At 42.8% G+C, this 20,488-nt stretch overlaps 2 protein-coding genes across 3 annotated transcripts in view; both read right to left on the bottom strand.

The window, feature by feature from the left end:
- ccdc186 (coiled-coil domain-containing protein 186) overlaps positions 1–4,151 on the bottom strand; it is a 40,772-nt gene extending 36,621 nt beyond the window's left edge. For both annotated transcript variants that reach the window (XM_056576803.1, XM_056576804.1), the window contains exons 1-2: positions 4,015–4,151; positions 1,483–2,578 (exon numbers count right to left, since the gene is read on the bottom strand). In XM_056576803.1, the coding sequence (XP_056432778.1) occupies positions 1,483–2,558 (1,076 nt within the window). In that variant the 5' untranslated portion in view covers positions 2,559–2,578; positions 4,015–4,151. The remainder of the gene's footprint in view (positions 1–1,482; positions 2,579–4,014) is intronic.
- Positions 4,152–8,408: 4,257 nt separating this feature from the next.
- On the bottom strand, positions 8,409–18,088 carry LOC130371862 (uncharacterized). Its single transcript, XM_056577722.1, has 13 exons — positions 18,073–18,088; positions 17,742–17,758; positions 17,137–17,244; positions 16,959–17,053; positions 16,460–16,578; positions 16,058–16,192; positions 14,361–14,412; positions 14,114–14,152; positions 13,822–13,890; positions 13,658–13,735; positions 10,692–10,726; positions 8,903–9,032; positions 8,409–8,480 (listed from the first exon to the last, which is right to left on the bottom strand). Exons 3-13 carry the CDS (start codon positions 17,159–17,161, stop codon positions 8,409–8,411), a joined length of 849 nt encoding a protein of 282 aa, XP_056433697.1. The 5' UTR covers positions 17,162–17,244; positions 17,742–17,758; positions 18,073–18,088.
- Between the last annotated feature and the right edge of the window lie 2,400 nt (positions 18,089–20,488).

Genomic DNA, 20,488 nt, shown 5'->3' with positions numbered 1-20,488 from the left:
AATATGTGCAATGTATCCTTTAAATATGTCCATGCAACAGATGGCCAATGTGAATAATAGATAGCTCTCTCACTAAGCCCATTTGTTTGTTCCCTAAGAAACCGGTTGATATCTGTCTCTCATTGGCTAAAATTCAACGAGAGCGTCCTAGACTCAGTCCTAGAACAGCATACGATTGGCTGGCTCTCGTGAGTCGTGACGTCTCTCAGTCGGTCCCTCCTCACCACTCACACGTGAGTGAACGAACTGTAAGCAAGTCAGCGACTAGTGGGTCTGGGAGGAGTCGAGTCTGAGAACGAACGAGACGAACAAGACGAACGAGAGAGGAACCAGTTCGGTTCGTTCGTCTTAAAGATTTGTTCATTCAAACTGATTTGTTCGTGACCGAGCCTACTCTACCCTGCTATACCGTGTGCATCACACCATACATATGCACCACACTAGGGCTGTGTGTGTGTGTGTGTGTGTGTGTGTGTGTGTGTGTGTGTGTGTGTGTGTGTGTGTGTGTGTGTGTGTGTGTGTGTGTGTGTGTGTGTGTGTGTGTGTGTCGTCAGCGAGTGAGTGGACGAGCGAGGAGAGCGAGCGGTAGTGTGCGTGTCAGTTTAGTGAAGTAATGAACGGGTCTGGTTGTGTGTAAGAATAAAGTACCCAGCCTGTCAAGAATCGGTGGCCGCTTCATTCCGACCATATTCCGAACTATAAGCAGACCCACTGCCGGCAAATTGAAGGGTGTTGCCCCTGAGAGCATGGGCCCTGGAGGGAACGTCTCCCTGTCAATGCCGTGGAACGCTCTGTTCACTTGCATGGGCCCTTCACAACTTTCGGCGGTGAATTTATATTTGATAATTCACTGTTGCTAAGCATAATTGACCGCTGTCAAGAAAAACAAAGGATTTTTGGTCTCTAATGACGTCTTTGGTAGCACTCCGCAAGTAGTCCGGTAACTTGTCAGCCCCAGCGTCTTCGGTTGCTAAGGGACGTCAACGTCTTTGGCGGACTATTTCTCTGCTGATGAACACTACGAATGCTGCTTACAAATAAATTGTAAAGAGACACACCATGAACTTATTTTTTCGCACAGGCAAGTAGGCGTGTAATAAGCGGGATAATGTATAGAACGTCGCCGATCATTATCGTAAGACACCTCCGCTGCGCATCAGTGTCCTGTTCGCCCTGTCGGGGCTTATTTTCCCGATAATGACTGGCATTCTATACATTATCCATTGCATAAAAAAAAAAAAACTAAACCTAAATAAATGGTTGATGGTGAATACTTGTGGCGTGTAGTTAAAACTACAAACTTTACCCGTTTTATTCAAAATATCTTTAGAATATATTGTATATCGCCATTCAAACAAAAAATATCGAGATACGAGTTTTGGTCCATATGGCCCAGCCATACACCACACCATTATCCAGCATCAGTGCAGATGGAACAGAAAGCCATTTCGTAGGCGGACGGGGTTCAGCGCGCTGACCTACCTCTTGATGGCGTGCTCCTGCTGCGTGTACTTGTGCTGCACACACTTCTCAAAGGCCGCCATGCACTCCTCCTCCTCCCTCTGCTGCTCCTTGGGAGCCCCGTTCACCGGCCGGTTCCCCTTTCCTCCGGGCCCCCCCCCGCCGCCGGTGGTCCCGGGCAGGCGGCAGGCCAGGATCTCCGACTCCAGCTCGTCCAGCAGGGACTCCTGCGACACCGAGCGCTGGATCTCCGCGAGGAGCTTGCGGCTGCAGTCCGTGTCGTAGGGGCTGGACAGGGCGTGGGAGCGGACGGCGGCCGGGTCGGGGGAGTCGGTTTGCGGGCTGGGGGCGACGGAGGAGCCCGCCGGGACGGAGGGCGGGGTGGAGGGGCCGTTCGGGACGCCGCCGTTCGGGATGCCGCCGTTGGCCGCGAGGGTCGGCGGCGGCGACGGTTCCGGCGGACGCTGGGCGGAGGAGGGGAGCGCCCCGGTCTCGCTCGTTGTGGCTCCGAAGGCCGGGGAGGACCCCGTTAAACCTTCAGGACTCGGGTTCGAGGGGGCCGTGTCCCCCTCCTGAGAAGCCTCAGCAGCAGGAGGAGGAGTGTCTCTCACCTCCTCCAAAGTCAATAGGTCTTCCTCTGTGGTCCCCTCGAGAACTGAGGGGGAGCTTTCTTTCAGGTCACCTGAAGGGCCGGTTGTGGGGGGCAGTGGTTCCCCAGCCCGGTCTGGAAGAGAGCGGGTTGAGGGTTGATGGTCTCCACTGTTAGAACCGGCCCCGGGTCGCCCCTCCTGGTCCCCTGCTGGCGCCTGACTTAAGTGCTGGGTTGGAGGGGCAGGCTCGCTGGGTGTAGACTGAGCATCCTTTTGAACGTCCGGCTCGGCCTTGTTCTCGTTACAGGCGAGAGGCGTGTTGGTTCCCTCTGCCTCGTCCCCACTATCCAGACAGATCTCTTCCTCCTCAGGATCCGAAGGTGTGGGGTCGCCGACACCGCCGTCTTTGTCATTGCCATGGTTGTTATTGTTGATGTTGTGGAGCAGGTCGGCTGGGGGGGCTTCCTTTGGTACGTCCATGACGCCGTCAGCACCCGGCTCGTCCATGGTCCGGCTCACCTCCACACCTGGCAGATGAAGAGACGGATGGATGGGAGCGTTACTAGTTATAATACTAAATATAATACTATCAGCAAAAGACGTGTAACCCTTACCTAACGAACCCCTATAAGCGAGTTATTGTTAGAGAGCACTCAGTGGCTGTGGCCCCATGTTAAACCTTGATAGGTTAAAGGCACCCAGTGCAACTTTATGTAAACATTCAATGAATAATAAACATTCAATTTCTAGTCTTTTTTTACACGTAAGTTTCAATAACTCCATACCATTACATATCGACATTCAAGGAGCAAAGATGAGACGTCGCTGTGTGGTGAGAACTGATAGAAAATCGTAAACAACAACAATCGCCGGTGGGGAGAAGCCATTTTTCCATTGACTGGAAGCCTGCTTTATTTATTGTAGGTTACAAAAAATAAAGAAAATGGCGGCATTGTTGTTATCGATTTTCTATCAGTTCTCACCACACAACGACGTCTCATCTTTGCTGCTTGAATGTCGGTATGTAATGGTATGGAGTTATTGAAACTTACTACGTGTAAAAAAGACTAGAAATTGAATGTTTATTTTTAAGCCTCGAAAGTTGCACTGGGTGCCTTTAAGATTAGCTATTCTCAGGTCCAAAAGTAAACAATGACAAACCAAGCAACGATACAGCTAGATCTGTAGCATACACCCCAAAAAATCGACAGACCACAACGTAGTTTTCTAGTAAATTATATTCTTCTCAGATAACGATTACACAGGTGTGGCGAAGTCCACAATCCCTTTGAATCTAAGCTATTTCAGGAATTGTGGGTGTGTGTGGTGGGTGTGTAAGTGTGTGTCTGCGTGTGCGTGTTGATATGTGGGGGGAGATAAACCGTAGATCGGTCAATAAAAAGACCCACAGTACCTGTGCTGTCATTATAATGACAATCAACACAACACAACACCACGACCACACACGGCACTAACATCAGGGTACAAATCAAGCCACCGGCTAAACTAACCCACAAAGTGCATGGTTGTTTCTTCACAGAGGCGTTTTGAAATGGTCAGTGCTGGGGGGACCCCATTACATGACGATAAGACAGCTGTCAGGAACGAAAGATAAACGTAATGATTTACACTTCAAGCTTTTTAGGTGAGCTCGGTTAATCCAGCTGCACTGGCTTGACAGGACTAGCAACACTTGTTTGCTTTAGCTTGTCCTTTGACATGTAATCAACCACTGCTGAACATAACTTAGAAAGGCTGACTGATACACTACTAAGGACATGAATAGCAGCAATACGTTCAACACCATACACGTTAAAGCAAGTCGCTTAACAAACAGTACAGGGCAACAGAGGATATGGCTAGCCGTAGCATTAGCTAGCTCTATTGGCTGCTATCGTTAGCAACAGTCTGGTGGATCATGTAGCATGCTAGCAGATATACCGCGTTATTATTATTCACCCACCGAATGCGCCAGAGCCATTGTTGTTGGATGGGGATCTGAAATTAACTGAATATTGATCTCTCCGGCTGGTCGAGGAGGTGACACATCAACAGTAGATATCGCTACAGCAGGGAACTAGGGATGAGCTGCTCAACCAATCAGCGTCGAGGGAAAGTCTGACGTACGTGACGCCACAGACGCCTACAGGTAAATTTGCTCTTTTCACCAGCAGTCTTTTTACACTCTATGGTAAAACAAAATACTATCATTATTAAAATAAACTAAATAGGATCAAATATGTTATTATAATAAATAAAATAGGATCAAATACATTTGATGTAAATGTTGAAATTCGAATATATTTGGAAAAATTTTGGGCTCTGGAATCTTCACACTGCAATTATGTCAGAAATTGTTCAAATGACTTTCAAAAATACATATTTTTGCACATATATATATATATATATGTATATATATGTATATATACATATATATACATATATATATGGTTGAAGGATTACAGTTTATATCAAAGAAAAGGGTCAGGGAAAAATATATGGTATCATAAACCATATCACACAAACATGCCCATTAGACCGAGGAAATAAGATGTGAAGGATATTTCCCATATATAGAAAGTAAGGTTTGATCTCTGGAAAGCTAAAAGAAGAGATATTAAGGTACAGCCTACTGCTGGTGGTGTGGATCTGAAGACCCAGGAAGAAGGAAGAAGGAAAAATGTAAAATATATGGCAGCTTGCTACAGTTGGGGCAATCCGATGAACCTAGAATAACCTGGTGTTATGTCCCATGATGCCTTGCCAGCTCCCACACCCCCAGGGACCTTACTACCTTGACCTTAACACAATCAAACACCTTCAGTTCAACCAGCACCCACCTCACCTGGAGGGTTCATCTAGTCAGGCGGACGACGGACCACTCAAATGATTTATAACATTTCCGGTGGAATTAAAATGTCCAAGAATCGTAATAGTATACCCCACACACACAGCCGGAGGTTGGAAAGACATTCTTTAATGATGATGATATGATATATGATATATTTATAGGACAGGATGGTGTAGTGGCTGGGGCGCTTGTCTCTCAGCTCATAGGTACTGCCTTCAATCCCCCAATGTCCGTAGTTTACCTGGAGGCCTCTTTGAGCAAAAGGCCCGAAGAATTCATGATAATTATTTGAATTTGAATCAAGATATACTTTTTTTTTTATATATATAGTTTGTTTAAATTGTGTTAATCCCAGACTTGTATTTTGACCTTCAGGTAGGCCTCATGCATGCCACATTTATATATGTTTTACTTTTCTACTCCAGTTATGTAATACTTATGCCCTATTTTAACATTGAAAGAATTCTCATGGGCCTCGAAGAGCAACTACGTTAATTTAGTTGCTCTAATTCATGAATTTTCGTCCACTTTCCTGTTCAACTATTGACTTTGTGTTCCTTATGAGTGTGGTATTCATTCGTCCTTTATAAATACCTGGACCATCAATACTATACTACTGCTACTATAAGATATGCACAGTGCATTCCTTCGTAATGTCCAGATAACCGTCAGGTTGTCTGTGTCTGACAGTTTCTATCTATATATGTATCTCTCTCTCTCTCTCTCTCTCTCTCTCTCTCTCTCTCTCTCTCTCTCTCTCTCTCTCTCTCTCTCTCTCTCTCTCTCTCTCTCTCTCTCTCTCTCTCTCTCTCTCTCTCTCTCTCTCTCTCTCTCTCTCTCTCTCTCCGTCAGCCCCATTCATGTAAAGAAACACTCCCCCGGTTGAATCACCCGTTGCCACGGTTTTGCCATGGCTGCACAGGCGTCACCCTGCTCCACGCCCGCGTTGGAACAGGAAGTGATCATCGACGGCGTTATGGCGTGCAGACGGGGCATGGCTAGTGACGGGGGAAAGGCGGGATCTTGTTGACGATAGAACAACAAGTAGGCTGCCTTTGTCTGGAGAGAGATAATTATTAGGGTTATTATAATTAAAGGCTATTTTTATGAAGGTTATTAGAAATCCATGGCCAGGCTGGGAATGTGTGAGTGTATGTGAGAGAATGTGTGGGTGTGTGCCTAGGTGTGCTGTGTGTGTCTGAGTTAGGCCCTTTACTGAGCAGCACCATTGTTGTAGGGTTGAACTTTAGACATTGTTGTGAAGCTTAGAAAGTACTTAATATGTGAGCTGGCATTAAGGCCCTTGCCCTACAGGAAGTGATGTAATTACTAGGGTTCAAAGACACTTGGGAGTGAGCTAGAGACCTGGGGTCTCTTTAATACAACGAAGGGCCTTAAGGACATGCACAATTATCCATTATGGAGGGCTCCAGGCTTACAGAAAGTGATTTACAAAGCCGTAGCAAATGCTCCATCTCACGATGTCTCAACCCGCGAACCCACCGTTTTTGGGGTTAGGGTTAGGGTAGCTCTGCTGTGCATGACCCCAAGGGTCCCCCCGCTATTCTCCAAGTCCCTATCTCTTATTACGGAATTTAAATAAACGATTGCAATGCCTTTTAATTCAATTGTGTTTCAACTGAGCATTTGATTGGTCTCTAGCTCACCCACAAGTGTCCCCTATCTCACTTACTAATTACAGCCATTCCTGTAGGGCTCGGGCCTCCAAAGAGATAATTGAACAGCCCTCCAATAGGCCTTAATGCCCTGATTCATATAAAAAAATACCATACATCTCTATCTCCCTCCCAAGTCAATCCGTGCCCCCATGTATGGATTCTTTGCTTCACTTCCTGTCTGTCTATGACTTGATTTTGAAGTGACTATGACCAGAGCCCGTCTTCCTATTAGACATTCTCTGCTATGGCTATGATTTTTGTAATGATAATCTTGTACACAAAATGTATTTACAAAATTAACCATTGGAATAGATATTTTGGCGGAAACAAAGCAAACGTTAAAGTCTGTTGTGCTCCAAAAAAACACTTCAGCACAGTCTGTTCCAATGAAGAAGAATAAATATCATCCCTTGCTCACAAGTGAATCTATGTTTTCTTTGAAAGTGCATCATCAGTTACAAAAAATAACAAAAAATAACATCAACATAACATAACAGCTCAGATCACAATGCAATGTGTACAATGTACAATGTACAATGTACAATGCCAATACATTGAATCAAACAACATGCAAGCTGCGTGTTTTCAGGGTTGGTGCATTAAATAACAAACCTGTGATAAATGTTGGTATTTTCAGTAAATCAGTAAATCTCTGAGGCGATTCAACCGATTTTATTTGACATCAACCTGGACATCTTTATGATTACTCATCCGGTACATAACTACGTAACATGTCTCTCCTTTCAGATCAACTGTAGTGTGAATTGTTACATGAATACTACACAACTAAACTATTCATTCACTGAAGAAAGATTATGAAAATAAAATGCACATTTCTTGCAAGAATTGTTATCAAAACTAATCTTAAAGTGCAAACGAATATCATCCAATTCGTTTTGGCTGATATTGATACTGACATATTTCTGTTTCTTCGACCAGTCCATAGGGGGCGCTGTTCCAGCGACCGCTCAGATAAGTCATTTGGGGTCATATTGAAAGATGTCAGATTCTGTTTTTTATTTTGGAGAACAGGCTGAATCTAGTCCAACTGGTTTTCCACTAATACAACTGATTCCATTCCTACTCATGCCTCTTCGTTTATTAGGTTTCTCTGCCTTACTTGTAAGAGGGTTTGGATCGCTTTGGATAAAGCGTAGCCTGCTAAACGATAAAGTGTGTGTGTGTGTGTGTGTGACACTATCTGCTCCTCTATAGAATACATCAAGTTGCTGTCATCATAGTAATACCACTGACCGCTGTCACACACACGTCTGGGAGTTTCAGACAGAAGGCTTTGTATTCTTCAAAGTGATGGCTAGACCTCTACTCTCAGATAATATATGTTCAGATTGGAGATGAATTATTAACTGGAGAACAAAAGTAAGCCTGAGGAAAGTAATTTGGAGAGAAAATTCCCGGGATCGAATGACTCGTGGAGAGGCACACTTTACTCTTGAGAAATGTTCTAGTTCAGATACTTTTTCAGAGTGAATAGCTGCAGTGGAAAAGTGATATAGTGCAGGATTAAGTGTTTTTTAGTGTATGTAGATGGATCAAGTTGACTACAGAGTAAATGATGACTTATAGTGGCAATCTCGAAGAATCTCGAATCTCGTTTCAATAAATGTAAGGTAATGTAAGTCACTATCCATCACCGAATGAGGTATCACAATAGTGATTGAGCCTATGGTCTGTGGATGAAAGCCCTTGCATTTGAATTCTCACAATGTCACAAACTGGGTGTCGAAGGCGAACTTCCCACCATTTTATGATAAAATTATACCCGGAATTACAAACTCTTGTAAGTCTAAACCTGCACAGTTTAGCTCACAGAGTGTGAGGTAAACTGTGGCGACGGTGGATGGGGACTTTCAGGTGACGCAAGATGGTCACTTTGACCTGGGGAGGGAGACACATGTTAGGCAAAGTTAATAGTATTATTCGGTAGCCTAGTTTTGCTAAAATGTTTTATTAGTTGTGCTTCATAACATATTTAGGTTGCAAAAAACCTGTATGAATATATGTTTACAATTTGTGTACAAAAAATGACATTGTCCCGACCGCCAGACAGACATTTATTGTTAGCGTAATAGTTGCATTACAACAACAAAGTGCCTTCTAATTTAAATTAATTGATCATCAAAATCATGTGTTCATGTGTGTGCTAAATTCTCCAACAATTAATCAATATTGAGATTGAAGTTTTTTCCAACTCAAACATTGGTTAAGGAATAAGTACGGAAATGACATGTGGTGCATGAACACCATACGATGGTTGGAATCAAATCGGTAGTCGCTACATGCCCACATGTTCCAAATACCTGTTTTTTTAGGGATCTGCTGAGGTAGGCATGAAACTCCACCATGCTGCAGGTGAGCAGGTCGTTCAGAGCTAGGAACTGGTCTCCCTCCCGGAACAGACCCAGCGGCTGGCCCGTCCACCCCGACACACTGATACACCCCCACACATTTGATACATTTATTTGGAATGACCAATACTACAACACCATAGCATCCAGATATTAATAAAGAGCCTATTTATGTCCAAAACAACACAAACACTTTGCAGGTAACCACAACCAAGTGAATCAGTAGAGATACATGTATAGTTCAAGTTGTATCATGGGTAGAGATAACAGCGCCTTCTCCATGCATGGAGACTGCCTATGATTGCTGACACAGAGCAGTACTTGGCTATTTGCTTAGAGTTCTTCTTATTGAGTCCAGCAATTTGCAATCCTCTAACACAGAGTCTATGAACATGTCCAAGGCTACCATAAATGAGTCCAACTAGCTTTGTGCTATAGCCACCTATTGTTAAAGCATGTAATAATGGCTGGTATTTTAACATCTTTTCAGAGAAACACAGGTCCATATACAGGTCAAAGCAACAGCCCACTTCCAGAATCACAATCGTTTTTAAAAGATCATCGATCACCCCCACCCACACACACACACACATACATACACAATTAACAACCAACTCCTGTTGCCACATTAAATGTACCTAATATTACAAATGCATTTAAGATACATTGGTGTGTATCCCAATGTATTTTAGATGCCCTTTGCATCACATATATGGCAACGGAGAGTTATTTAAAAGTTTTGGGTGATTAACCCAAAATTCCCAACACATTAGCTGGAATCAACCAGCCAGTGAACCAAAGGGGCGTGACTACTCAGCGCTATTCGGATCGGTTAGTTCTGCAGAGGTTGATATCACCAAGTTTAGTTTTTCAATTCAGCCATCTTAGATTTAAATCTCGGAAAGTTTATATGGATTATTCAATAATAACAGTTTCCCATCTAAATCAAAAAAACAATTTCCAAATTAGTACATGATTAATATCTAACAGCAATTTCAATGATGTGAATATATATCTACATACCTGAGTCTTCCATCCACCTCGGACAGGGAGAGATGTTCCTTAAGGTCAGCCTGCAGGACTACAACATCCCTTTGATCGGATTTAAGAGGCTAGAAGGTAATGTTGGGTTGTTTTAGTTAAGATTAAGAGCTATAATTTGAGTGATACTTAGTTATTCAAAACACTGTAAAGTGCTTGACGAATCCAATGTATTGCAGCCGCAGAGAATTAAAAGAGAGACACCAAACCGTATACCTGTTATCTGGGGCTTCCATCGATACAGCCTTAGAAAAGTGTTGGCGTGTTATCGTACCGAGCTTATCCCAGCCTTAGGGACGGACCCTGTGAGTCTGTCGTCACTGGCATTCAGCATCACCGACCCCACATGGGACAACGGATAACCACATCTGATCAACCTCAACCTCAACCGAACACACGGACACAAACTATAGCTGCACAAACTACAGATACAGAGTCTACATTTACATGCTAGAGCTACATAAACTAGATCTACAGACTGACTAGCTCTACACGGACCAGATCTACACAAAGTAGTACAACACAGGGGAGAGCACACCAGATAATTTCTATTAAGACTCAGTCTCTAATCAACCAAAAAAATACGGTGGAAACAAGAGAGAACTGAAAAACTTCACATTGTATTATCATTTTTAAGATTTTGTAATCAATTAGGGGGGTGTTAATAAGAACAATGAACACATTAATTATGAACACTCACACTTCGTCCATGGCCACGTACAAGGGCTCCTTAACCTGGCCAAAGCACAAGCAAATTACTCACACAGGATCATTACACTTACAAGTAATTACACTTACATTACACCCAGAAAGTAGTCCCCTTTAATTACAATCGATCAAACATGCATTCTTTATTTCAAATAATTTTTATTTGCAATAAATGTATAGCAAAATTATTTAGCCATTTTATTTGGGCTGTTTTAGTTAGATACACTCAAACTCAAATTAATAACGCTGCACTGTTTAGAACAGGGGTCTCAAACTAGCGGCCCGGGGGCCAATTGAGGCCCGCGGGATGATATTTTGTGGCCCCCTGCTTGACATCATAGTTTAGTGTAGTGCGGCTTGTAATAGGGTGACCAGATGTCCCGGTTTGCCGGGACAGTTCCGATTTTGAGTTGCGTGTCCTGAGTCCCGACAAAAGCCAAAGGACGCTAAAATTTCCCGGTTTCCACCAACCCTTATGAAATGTCCCGTGTTGTCAGCGATTACATAGCCAGCGTGATCTAATTATAGCCCGGGTCATTAACTTAGATTGGGTCAGTTGTGCTCCTTCTTCTGTGGAATACTGATGTGCCCAGCCTGACCCAGACTTCTACCTCCAGCGGCCCCCAGGTAAGTGGACTTTGAGACCCTGGTTAGAACTACGGTGAATAAGTTAGCTCAGCTGTAGCTATTTAGTTTCTATAGCAACCACACAAGGCTGCATCTGATCACTAGTTTAATAACGTAGTTGCTACATTGTATCTCGCTTGCGAAACTATTGCGTCGACTGACCCTCCAATAGATGTCCGACACATTTTAGAAGAATATGTTTGTAAAACAAGGTTTACTTTTGACAATGGACCTCATGTTGAAATTTCTGTGATAGCAAAAAATACAAAGCAGCGTATTGATCTACTTATTTGATGACGCTGTGCTGACGTGTCAGCAGCAAGTACAACCTACAAGTCAGCGGGCAACCTGCCGGGTTAATGCCCTCCTCCCAGCGAATCAGAATCAAGAATTCTTAAACAAAGTAGAATAAGTAAGGGATAATCACAGAGAGGCAGGGCAATAAACAGTTTGATATGCCCGGCTCGTGGACGGTAAACCTTCCACGTGCCGGGTGCTTAAAAAATAATGTTTTATGTCTGTTGTTATGATACATTTATGAAGAGCTTGAAATTGACAATCTGAATAGCTTACAACTTCTAAAGTAACCGATATGAATTTCTGGAACATGGTATGTAAAGGGTGACTTTACTTACAGTTCAGGGTTCAAATCCACAACTTTATATAGGCCCCAGACTTTCCTAAAGAAAGGGTATTTCCTTATTAAGGCAGACACCTTGTTCAAAACAGGTTGAGAGCAATCCAAGCATATTACAATGAATGATATTAAAGGGGAATTCTCCTGAAACATAAAAAGTAATTATTCTACTTCATTTAGAATGCTTGATTCTGATTGGCTGGGAGGAGGGCCAATTAACGCCGCAGGTTGCCTGCTGACGGAGTTGTCGGTTTCTACTTGTCTGCTGACTGAGGCAAAGCTTCATCAAATAGTAGATCAATACGCCGCTTGTATTTCAGCCTTCAAAATGAGAGCTTGATAAATTGGGAAAAATGCATTCAACTGTAATTGGAAAAATCGCGGTTATATCTAGACCTATATAGTGTCCTGGGTATAAGAGGCTTGGACGAATTTAAAGTATAAATATGTACACTTTATGTTGAAATAGTATAGACCGTCGTGATTGCCCATTGAAACGAACGGCGCAGTGATTAGCCATGCAAAACGAGAGCTGGTAAATGCGAATCATAATCAAACTGTATCAGGCAACGTGGGTTAATTCTAAAGACCCGAAGAGGTACTGTTGGTTAAAGGATTGGACGAATATTTTCAATTATAAAGAGTACATTAGGGGTGAAAGCAAAGAATGATGGCCGCGATGCCCATTGAAACGAACGGACACGTGATTAGCCCTTCAAAACGGAGCTGGGAAAGTCGAAAAATGAAATAAACTGTAATCAGACAACGCGGTTAATAGCTTAGACCCTAGTATCTGTGGTATAAAGGCTGGGACTAAGTTCCAAATTATAAATATGTACATTTTATTTTATGTTTGAAGTATAGACCGTTGTGGCGATTCCCATTGAAAACGAACGGCGAGGTTGATTAGTCGTCAAAACGAGGGCTGGTAAATCTGCAAAAGAAATTAAACCGAATCAGACAACGCGGTTAGGTCTATAACCCTAAGTATCGGGTAGATGGACTAAAGGCTGGGACAAGTTCGAATTATAAATATGTTATCCATAACGTTCGCTCTCTTGTTTATAGCTCAGCGGACTAAAATACCTTCCCGTTGCCAAGTCGTAGCTAAGGTCCGTACTATTTACTGGAGGAGTGAACAACTTTTCCGTTGCATAAGAGCCTTACGGGAGGGTAATGATTGTTACAGGTTTTAGTCAAACCCTCAGGCGTTACCAGGGAAACTAAATTATGGCATGTGAAAAACTTTATATTTGGATTGTAAAGCGCATGAAAATATTAATGAATAATCTTAATTTATATTCTTTGGCAAGTGACCATGGTATAAGCGGGATAATGCCCTTTTAAGGTGTCCGAGATCGATGGTGGGGACTACTTTTTGAGGGAGATTAACCCAAACAGAATATGCATTTAATAAGCATGCAATACGAATAAGAAAAAGCATAATTATTAAAGTATTTGAATTGTTTTATTATGTTGGTAAGCAAGAAGTAGAATAAACGGGATTATCACCTCAAGGCAGGGCAATAAACAGTTTGATATGCCCACCGGCTTGTGGAAGGTAAAGCAATAAAGCAATCATTCACATCAAAGAACAAGCACATTCCACACACAGGATCATTACAATGGTGATGGACTGATCATATTCATTCTTGAGTGTTTACATTTATTCATGGTCATGCATGGTTACTTACCAGTTGTTTATCACGGTAGGCTTTGGGGTAGTCATAGATGGGATCCACAGGCTCCGAGCTTTGTCGTGGCAGTTGACCCTGTCAGCCAATCAGGAAGCGTTATTTTAAGTATAAGGCACAGATTCGCAATTACGGATGTCAAAGTGAAAGCTTTTCTCCTTTACCATCCACGAGGCGTCTTTATATGCTGCTGGCTCGGACACAGACTGAAGTTTCCATGAGCTTTTCATCAACTAAAGACAAACAATAAGCTGTTGGAGTCCTTAACAGTATCTTTTAAATGCATATTTTGGTAGACTATTGTGACTGTGTTATTTGGAACATGAATGCTTAAATGTCTGTTGCTAGGATAAAATGATGACAACCTTGAATCTGACATCTCAATAGCTTACAACTTTAAAAAAATAACCAATATGAACTTCTGGAACATGGAATGTAAAGGGTGACTTCACTTACAGTTTCAGTGTTGAAATCCACAACTTCACATAGACTTTGCTAAAGAAAGGGGATTTTCCTTATTTAGGAGACTTTGTTCAAAACAAGGTTGAGAGCAATACAAGCATAATGTATGAATATTAAAGATCTCTTAGAAATCTCTTGAATCTTAAAAGTCATTCATCATGTCATTTATAAAAGATTTAACAGTTTACTAGCAAGAAACAGGTTAATTTAATATTATAAATACAAACAAAGTTCAGCCTACCTCTGCAAAACCGGGATTGGATAAAGCAATGAGCCAGTCATTCACATCCGAGCTGGAAATTAAATAAATGGGGGTAATAGGAAGACAATGCAATTGCAATTCACACATCATCTCAAAGTATAAATGGAGGTCTGTTCAAGAGGAAACCAAGGTCATTATGAATCAGAGAAAAAAAAAAAAAAAGCCTCACAATTATGTGTATTTATGAAACAACCCATAATAAACTTTGGTTCTGTGATTTGCAAGACAATGATAGACTGTTGCTGTGACTGTTGACTGACATGAATAAGGTTCATATAGCTTTGAATGTAAAACATATAAAAGATCGGACACACATCATACTCCTAAATAGGCAAGCAGTAAAAATAAAGCCTACCTATTAAAAAATGTAATAGGTGATTATTCAATCCATTCAACATAAAATACATTATATGTTTTTAAATAAACAATAATTTGTGTTTAAAATTGACAATAACGTGAAATATCAAAAATATCTATCAGTGCATTTGCGGAAGATGAGCTAGCTATGCTGTTCCAACCTTTCCTCTGGGGCGATACAAACATCGCCCAGCCAGTGCTGCAGCGCTCCCAATTGCTGACAAAAGATATGCTCATAGACATTCTTCAAGCCGATCAGCATCCTCGAATTGATGCCTAAAGGGCAATTCATTTATTTGCCGCCCCCAACCAGAGTGAGTCCGTGGTGGAGTAACCTTACGTTATTGACATTGACAATGATGAACGGGCGTACTCATTCAATAAGCTCTGTTCTCCTTTAGCTTTGAATAGGAAACTAAACGTTGGGCCAGATCAACCTGAACAAACCTGATCAAAATCAGGCAACAGGCTAGCGTAAAAAACAGAAAGACTTGGCCTACAACCCACAGCACCTTTGTAATACTTTTTCTAGCTAGTACACATCATTGGTATGACTCTAATGAGTGTAGATGTGTCCAAGAAGCTAACCCTCTCTCAGACAGGGATATCGAAATCAACAGCTGCCCAGAGAGAGCTCAACACATCTACACTCAATGTAAATGTCGCTGGAAAGGGCTCTGATGAGATTATTCCAAGGTTAAGATAAATATCAATAACATTGGTTTGTAATGCAGATTGATGCATGTTCAAAGACGTATGTCACTACAGTGGCTGTTTGTAAACTACAGCTCCACCTTTCTTATAAATGTATAGTTTAACAGGCCTAAATTATTATTATACACGTTTTGTAATCATGTAAATGTTATCATAAAAATAAACCTTCACGATGAACGCTAGATGACCATGATGACATAGTGCAAATGACCGACTGGACTTCAAACCAATTAAAGTAGAGACATAGTAATGACTGCTTGGGGATTCCATATTGATTTAAGGGTGGAATGCATGGTGGCTTCTGAAGCAGGGGCGGAGTGGGGCACTTTTTCATACCGGGGGACCGGCCCACCGGGAAACCTCCCGATCGTCCCGATGGCCACTCCGCCTCTGTTCTGAAGCCTGTCATGAACAACATTTTTCAGGCTCTATCTGAGATGGAGTGACTCATGTTCTGATTCAAGCACCAACATAACCTAAACTGAAACATGTAACAGGGCGCAGTTTGATGGCATTTTTTGATGGCACTGTATATATAAATGGCGTTAATCATAGGTGATCACGCCTTACAGCCATAGACCTGTGTTCGAACCTGCCTCTGCTACCTGTTGGCGCCAACCAGAAAGTATTCCCTGGCAGAAGTGTTGATGTAGAGAACGCAGGACGGATTACAGTTGACGTTTTTCTGGACCCAACTCCAACTGGGGTGGCCGCCCGGGCTTACTAGCATCGCTCTTAACCTTCAAAAGAGTTAGATCTTCAGATGTGTGCAGTACACCACAAGGTCATTCTACGGAAACGCTTATGGCGTCAAGGCAAGGGTCATCTGTACATTCTACAATCAAGTAAAATAGGATATTCTATAGCATTGAACCCACTAATGGCTTACAGATGGCTATTGTGTAGTGTGACACTTCAGGCACTACGGACAAATCATAGCTCTCGAATCGTACCTCGATTACCTTTAATTGTGTGCAAGTCATAGTTTCAGTTGAAAACAAACTTACTGTTTCAGGTCTATTTCCCCCAGGGCCCTGTCCTTCTGATCCTCGCTGTTGAAGTACTTGAGCCGGTAGTCTTGTTCATTTGATTTGTACAGAACAAAAAAACGCCTTCTCCAGAAAGTCTGGAAGGAAGGAAAACATGGCAAGACAGTGACACTTAACCATTAACCCAAAAACTCAGACAAAGCCATAAACTGTGCAATATCATGCCATCGAAGGCTTTGCAACCAGTCTTCTGCATCTTTTAAAATGTAAGTTTATTAATGTTGCATTGAATAGTATTTCATGGTATGTTTCAATGGCAGCATTGAGTCCTCAAATGTCATTCCCCCATGGGACAATAAAGCATATATTCAATATTAAATGGAAAATGGCCCTCAAACAACACCGACCCTGCGCCTATGCCTGACCCCAACAATAAACCTCATGGTAAAACCTATACCCTAGCTACATGGGCAGACTACAATACACCTTCATTCATCGTCAGCTTTGTCAAACTCACCTCTCTTCTCAACAGGGAGTACGGGGGGGACTTGAGGAGGTATCCTGTTTTCACCACTGTCGCCTGATCGGGTATAGGAGGAATACCGTGGAACACTGCACAGGTGTAGAGGTGAACAGCTCAGTAGGACAGCTGACCACACAGACAAGTCTGCGTTCCCAGATTTTGGTTTACTCACCGGTTGACGTGTGATGAAGGCTCATTATCCTACCAGTCCTAAAACAATTATGTTTTCCTTTCTTTCGTTTTTCCAAGACAGATGTACAGACTGTCCCCTTCTTGTCCTCTAGTATTCAGAAATGCAGGAAAGCAGGTCACTCATAAGGGGACGAGAACATGCTGACTTGCAGTCGGTAATCAATGTGGTTCACCCGATGCGCTTTCTTGACCGTAATTAAACAACAAATCGTGGTTTTATTGCCACCTGCCCCTCCTTGCATGAGTAATCAGTTACAGTAAGTGGCCCCACCCGCCGAGGTATTTATGAAGCGGGCCTCAAAACAAAACATGAAATTACTTCTGTTGACGGATAAGGAGCAGCAGGAGTTTCAGGTTCATCGGCATGAGGGATATTTTCTTTGGCTAGTGACACTAGCCAAAGAAAATATAGCACCTGTTACAGTTCATTTGATCAATTGTATGGACTCATGATTCTTGAATAAATTGAGAAATTAATAATACATCTTGTATTAGTAAATCAAGTGATGTATCAAAGGAATCTTTAGTTTATTTGATGAAACATGGGGTGGCATTTAATGTGAGAAGCATTGAGGCGGTACTCACTAATGTGTGGTTTAAGTCTGTCCAGTTGAGATAGAATACACACAAAGACACACAAAGACAAACACACGCACACACACCCACAAACGCAAGCACGCACAAAAACGCAAGCACGCACGCACGCACGCACGCACACAGAGACACAGACACAGACACACACACACACACACACACAACACACACACACACACACACACACACACACACACACACACACACACACACACACACACACACACACACACACACACACACACATTGAACAAGCTATATTACCATTATTCATTATAATATGTTAAACTTATATTTCTCCCACAGGGATGAAACATTTTACCTTTTTCATTTGTCTTGCCCTTCCTCAGGGGCTTGAATAGGCCAATTCTGTCTCCCATGTTGTCCCTCCACAGCACGGAGCCTTTAGCCAGAGACACAGCTGGTATATGGAATCATGGTCATGTATAAATAAATACATCCATTAATCACAACTACATACTCTAAGGGCTTATCAGACCCGGATCACATCAGCATACCTCCTTTTTGGTGATGACCCCATTTTTAGGTATGAAATGTCTTGCGACTTCCAACAGTTTACTCTATATCAGGGATGGGTTGGATCCCAATATTATTGTTCCTATGAAGTAATTAACAGCCACAGGTTTGCTCATGGCTTTGAATCGCAAAGCTGGCGACCAGCGTAGAGAACCAAGAACCATTGGTCCCATAGAAGAGGTGGTCTGGCCTCAGCCTCAGGAGCTGACAACACCTGGCTCAGGGCTGCCTTTTGTTTGGTGCCCCTGGTGACCTGGCTTTCTTCCTTCACTCGGTGGACCAATCAGAAGCTGTGGAAGACCTCCAAGTTTACGGAACCTCCCCAGATGAAAATAGCAGCATTATTCCCAGAGCACAGAAGATGAGTTTACAAACGGACCTTTTGCTCCTCTGATAGCTCCTAGTGTCCTTCCCTGAACAATTCCTTGGCCTATGTGGGGCAGCAATACATTTCTAAATATAAAGGTAGTAGCAAAGGAAGGTGGGGTATTCTCTTCACTGCTGTACAGCCAATAGGAGTAGAGGGTTGTCGGGATAGGCCAGGCCAGCGTGTTACGTAAGACCAATGGACAAGCTCAGGTAAGATCTGTCCAACAGCCTCCCTCAACCCCAGTGACCCTCTGTTAAAAGAGAGGAGGGTAAGGCATCCTCTGAGCTGATATAGTCATCGCTCTTTATTTTGATTGATCATTCTTGTGTGATTTTATTTCTTGCTTTCTGTGTGTGTGTGTGTGTGTGTGTGTGTGTGTGTGGTGTGTGTGTGTGTGTGTGTGTGTGTGTGTGTGTGTGTGTGTGTGTGTGTGTGTGTATGTGTATGTCTGTGTGTGTGTGTGTGTGTGTGTGTGTGTGTCTGCTCATGTATGTATCAGACATGTCTGTGTGCGTGTGTTTGTGTCCAAGCCGATGTGTCATGTGTGTGTGTGTGTGTGGGGGGGGGGGGGGTGTGTGTGTGTGTGTGTGCCTGTGTGTGTGTTTGTTTTTGTGCAACAGCAGTTGCCAAGTTGCACAAACACAGCAGTTGCACAAACACAGAGATGAGCTGGTCCTCCACAGGGCATGCCATGCATGCCAGTGACTAATGGCAGTCAAGTAACTGGAGAATCCAGTGCACTCTGACGTTGTGTTGTGCTACGTGTCTTTAGTTGTGTTGCGTTGTAGCGTTGCATGGTTATTCTGTTGTAGCGTTGTATGGTTATTCCCTCACTCTCCACCTCAAGCTGGTGTGTGGTGAGCGTTCTGGCACAGATTGGATGCCGTGCATCACCCAAGTGGGTGCTACACACTGGTGGTGGTGAGTGAGGTCCCCCCCTCCAATCAGACAGGGCTAGATGGAGAAGGAAGGAGCCGTGAGAGAATATGAACACAAGGAAATTGAAACTGAATCAATGGAAATATTTGAGCAGACAGTTTCATATCATTGGTCAAGGGTGCCATTCCCGAAGAGGATTCCTCCTCTCAGTGTCTCGAGGAAGTTGAATCATAGAGATCCATTCAAAGGACAAGGTTGCTATCTGTAGCGATTCTGAAGAGAGAGATTAGCCTGAGCGCGCTCTTGCCAATATGTAAATAGGATCAATGTGCGTTCGTCAGTACGGAGTGGGTGGGGAAAAAAAGTGCATCAAGTAAGTACTTAAGAAATCTTTGATCACAAAGACTGTGCGATATAGAAATGCGCTATATTGCCATTGCTCACATTTGTGGAAGGAGCATTCACCCAAAATGCTTTTAGTCAGAATCGGCACAACCAATTTATTTTGACAAGTTACATTGATAATTTATGAAGTTAGACTGTTTTCGATTTTTTAATGTTGAATACACTTTTAGTACTTTTTAAACAAAATAGACTTTTTTTTATTGCTGTTTTTTACAAAAATAACTGAAATACCAACCCTGTCTCTGTCGTCTTTGCAGAAGACAACCAATACCCTGAAACAGAAGATCAGGGGGAAGCATGAAGACATGAGACATGAGGATGATTGCATCACACTGACGTAGGAGGAGGAGGAGGAGGAGGAGGAGGTGTAGCAGAGGATGGTGGAGGAGAAGATAAAGGACTGCCACCTCCTCAAGAAGGAGCTGACAAGGAGGCCCCATTCACCAGAGGCAAGGTGAAGGTTAGCATAGAACATGGAGCTGTCCAGGTCACTATGGAGATACCGTTTCTAATTCAACTGATTAATAATAAACCTTATGAGTCTGGA

Source organism: Gadus chalcogrammus, chromosome 18 (assembly GCF_026213295.1).
Source record: "Gadus chalcogrammus isolate NIFS_2021 chromosome 18, NIFS_Gcha_1.0, whole genome shotgun sequence".
Lineage (NCBI taxonomy): Eukaryota > Metazoa > Chordata > Actinopteri > Gadiformes > Gadidae > Gadus > Gadus chalcogrammus.
This window is presented reverse-complemented; position numbering and strand designations above follow the sequence as displayed.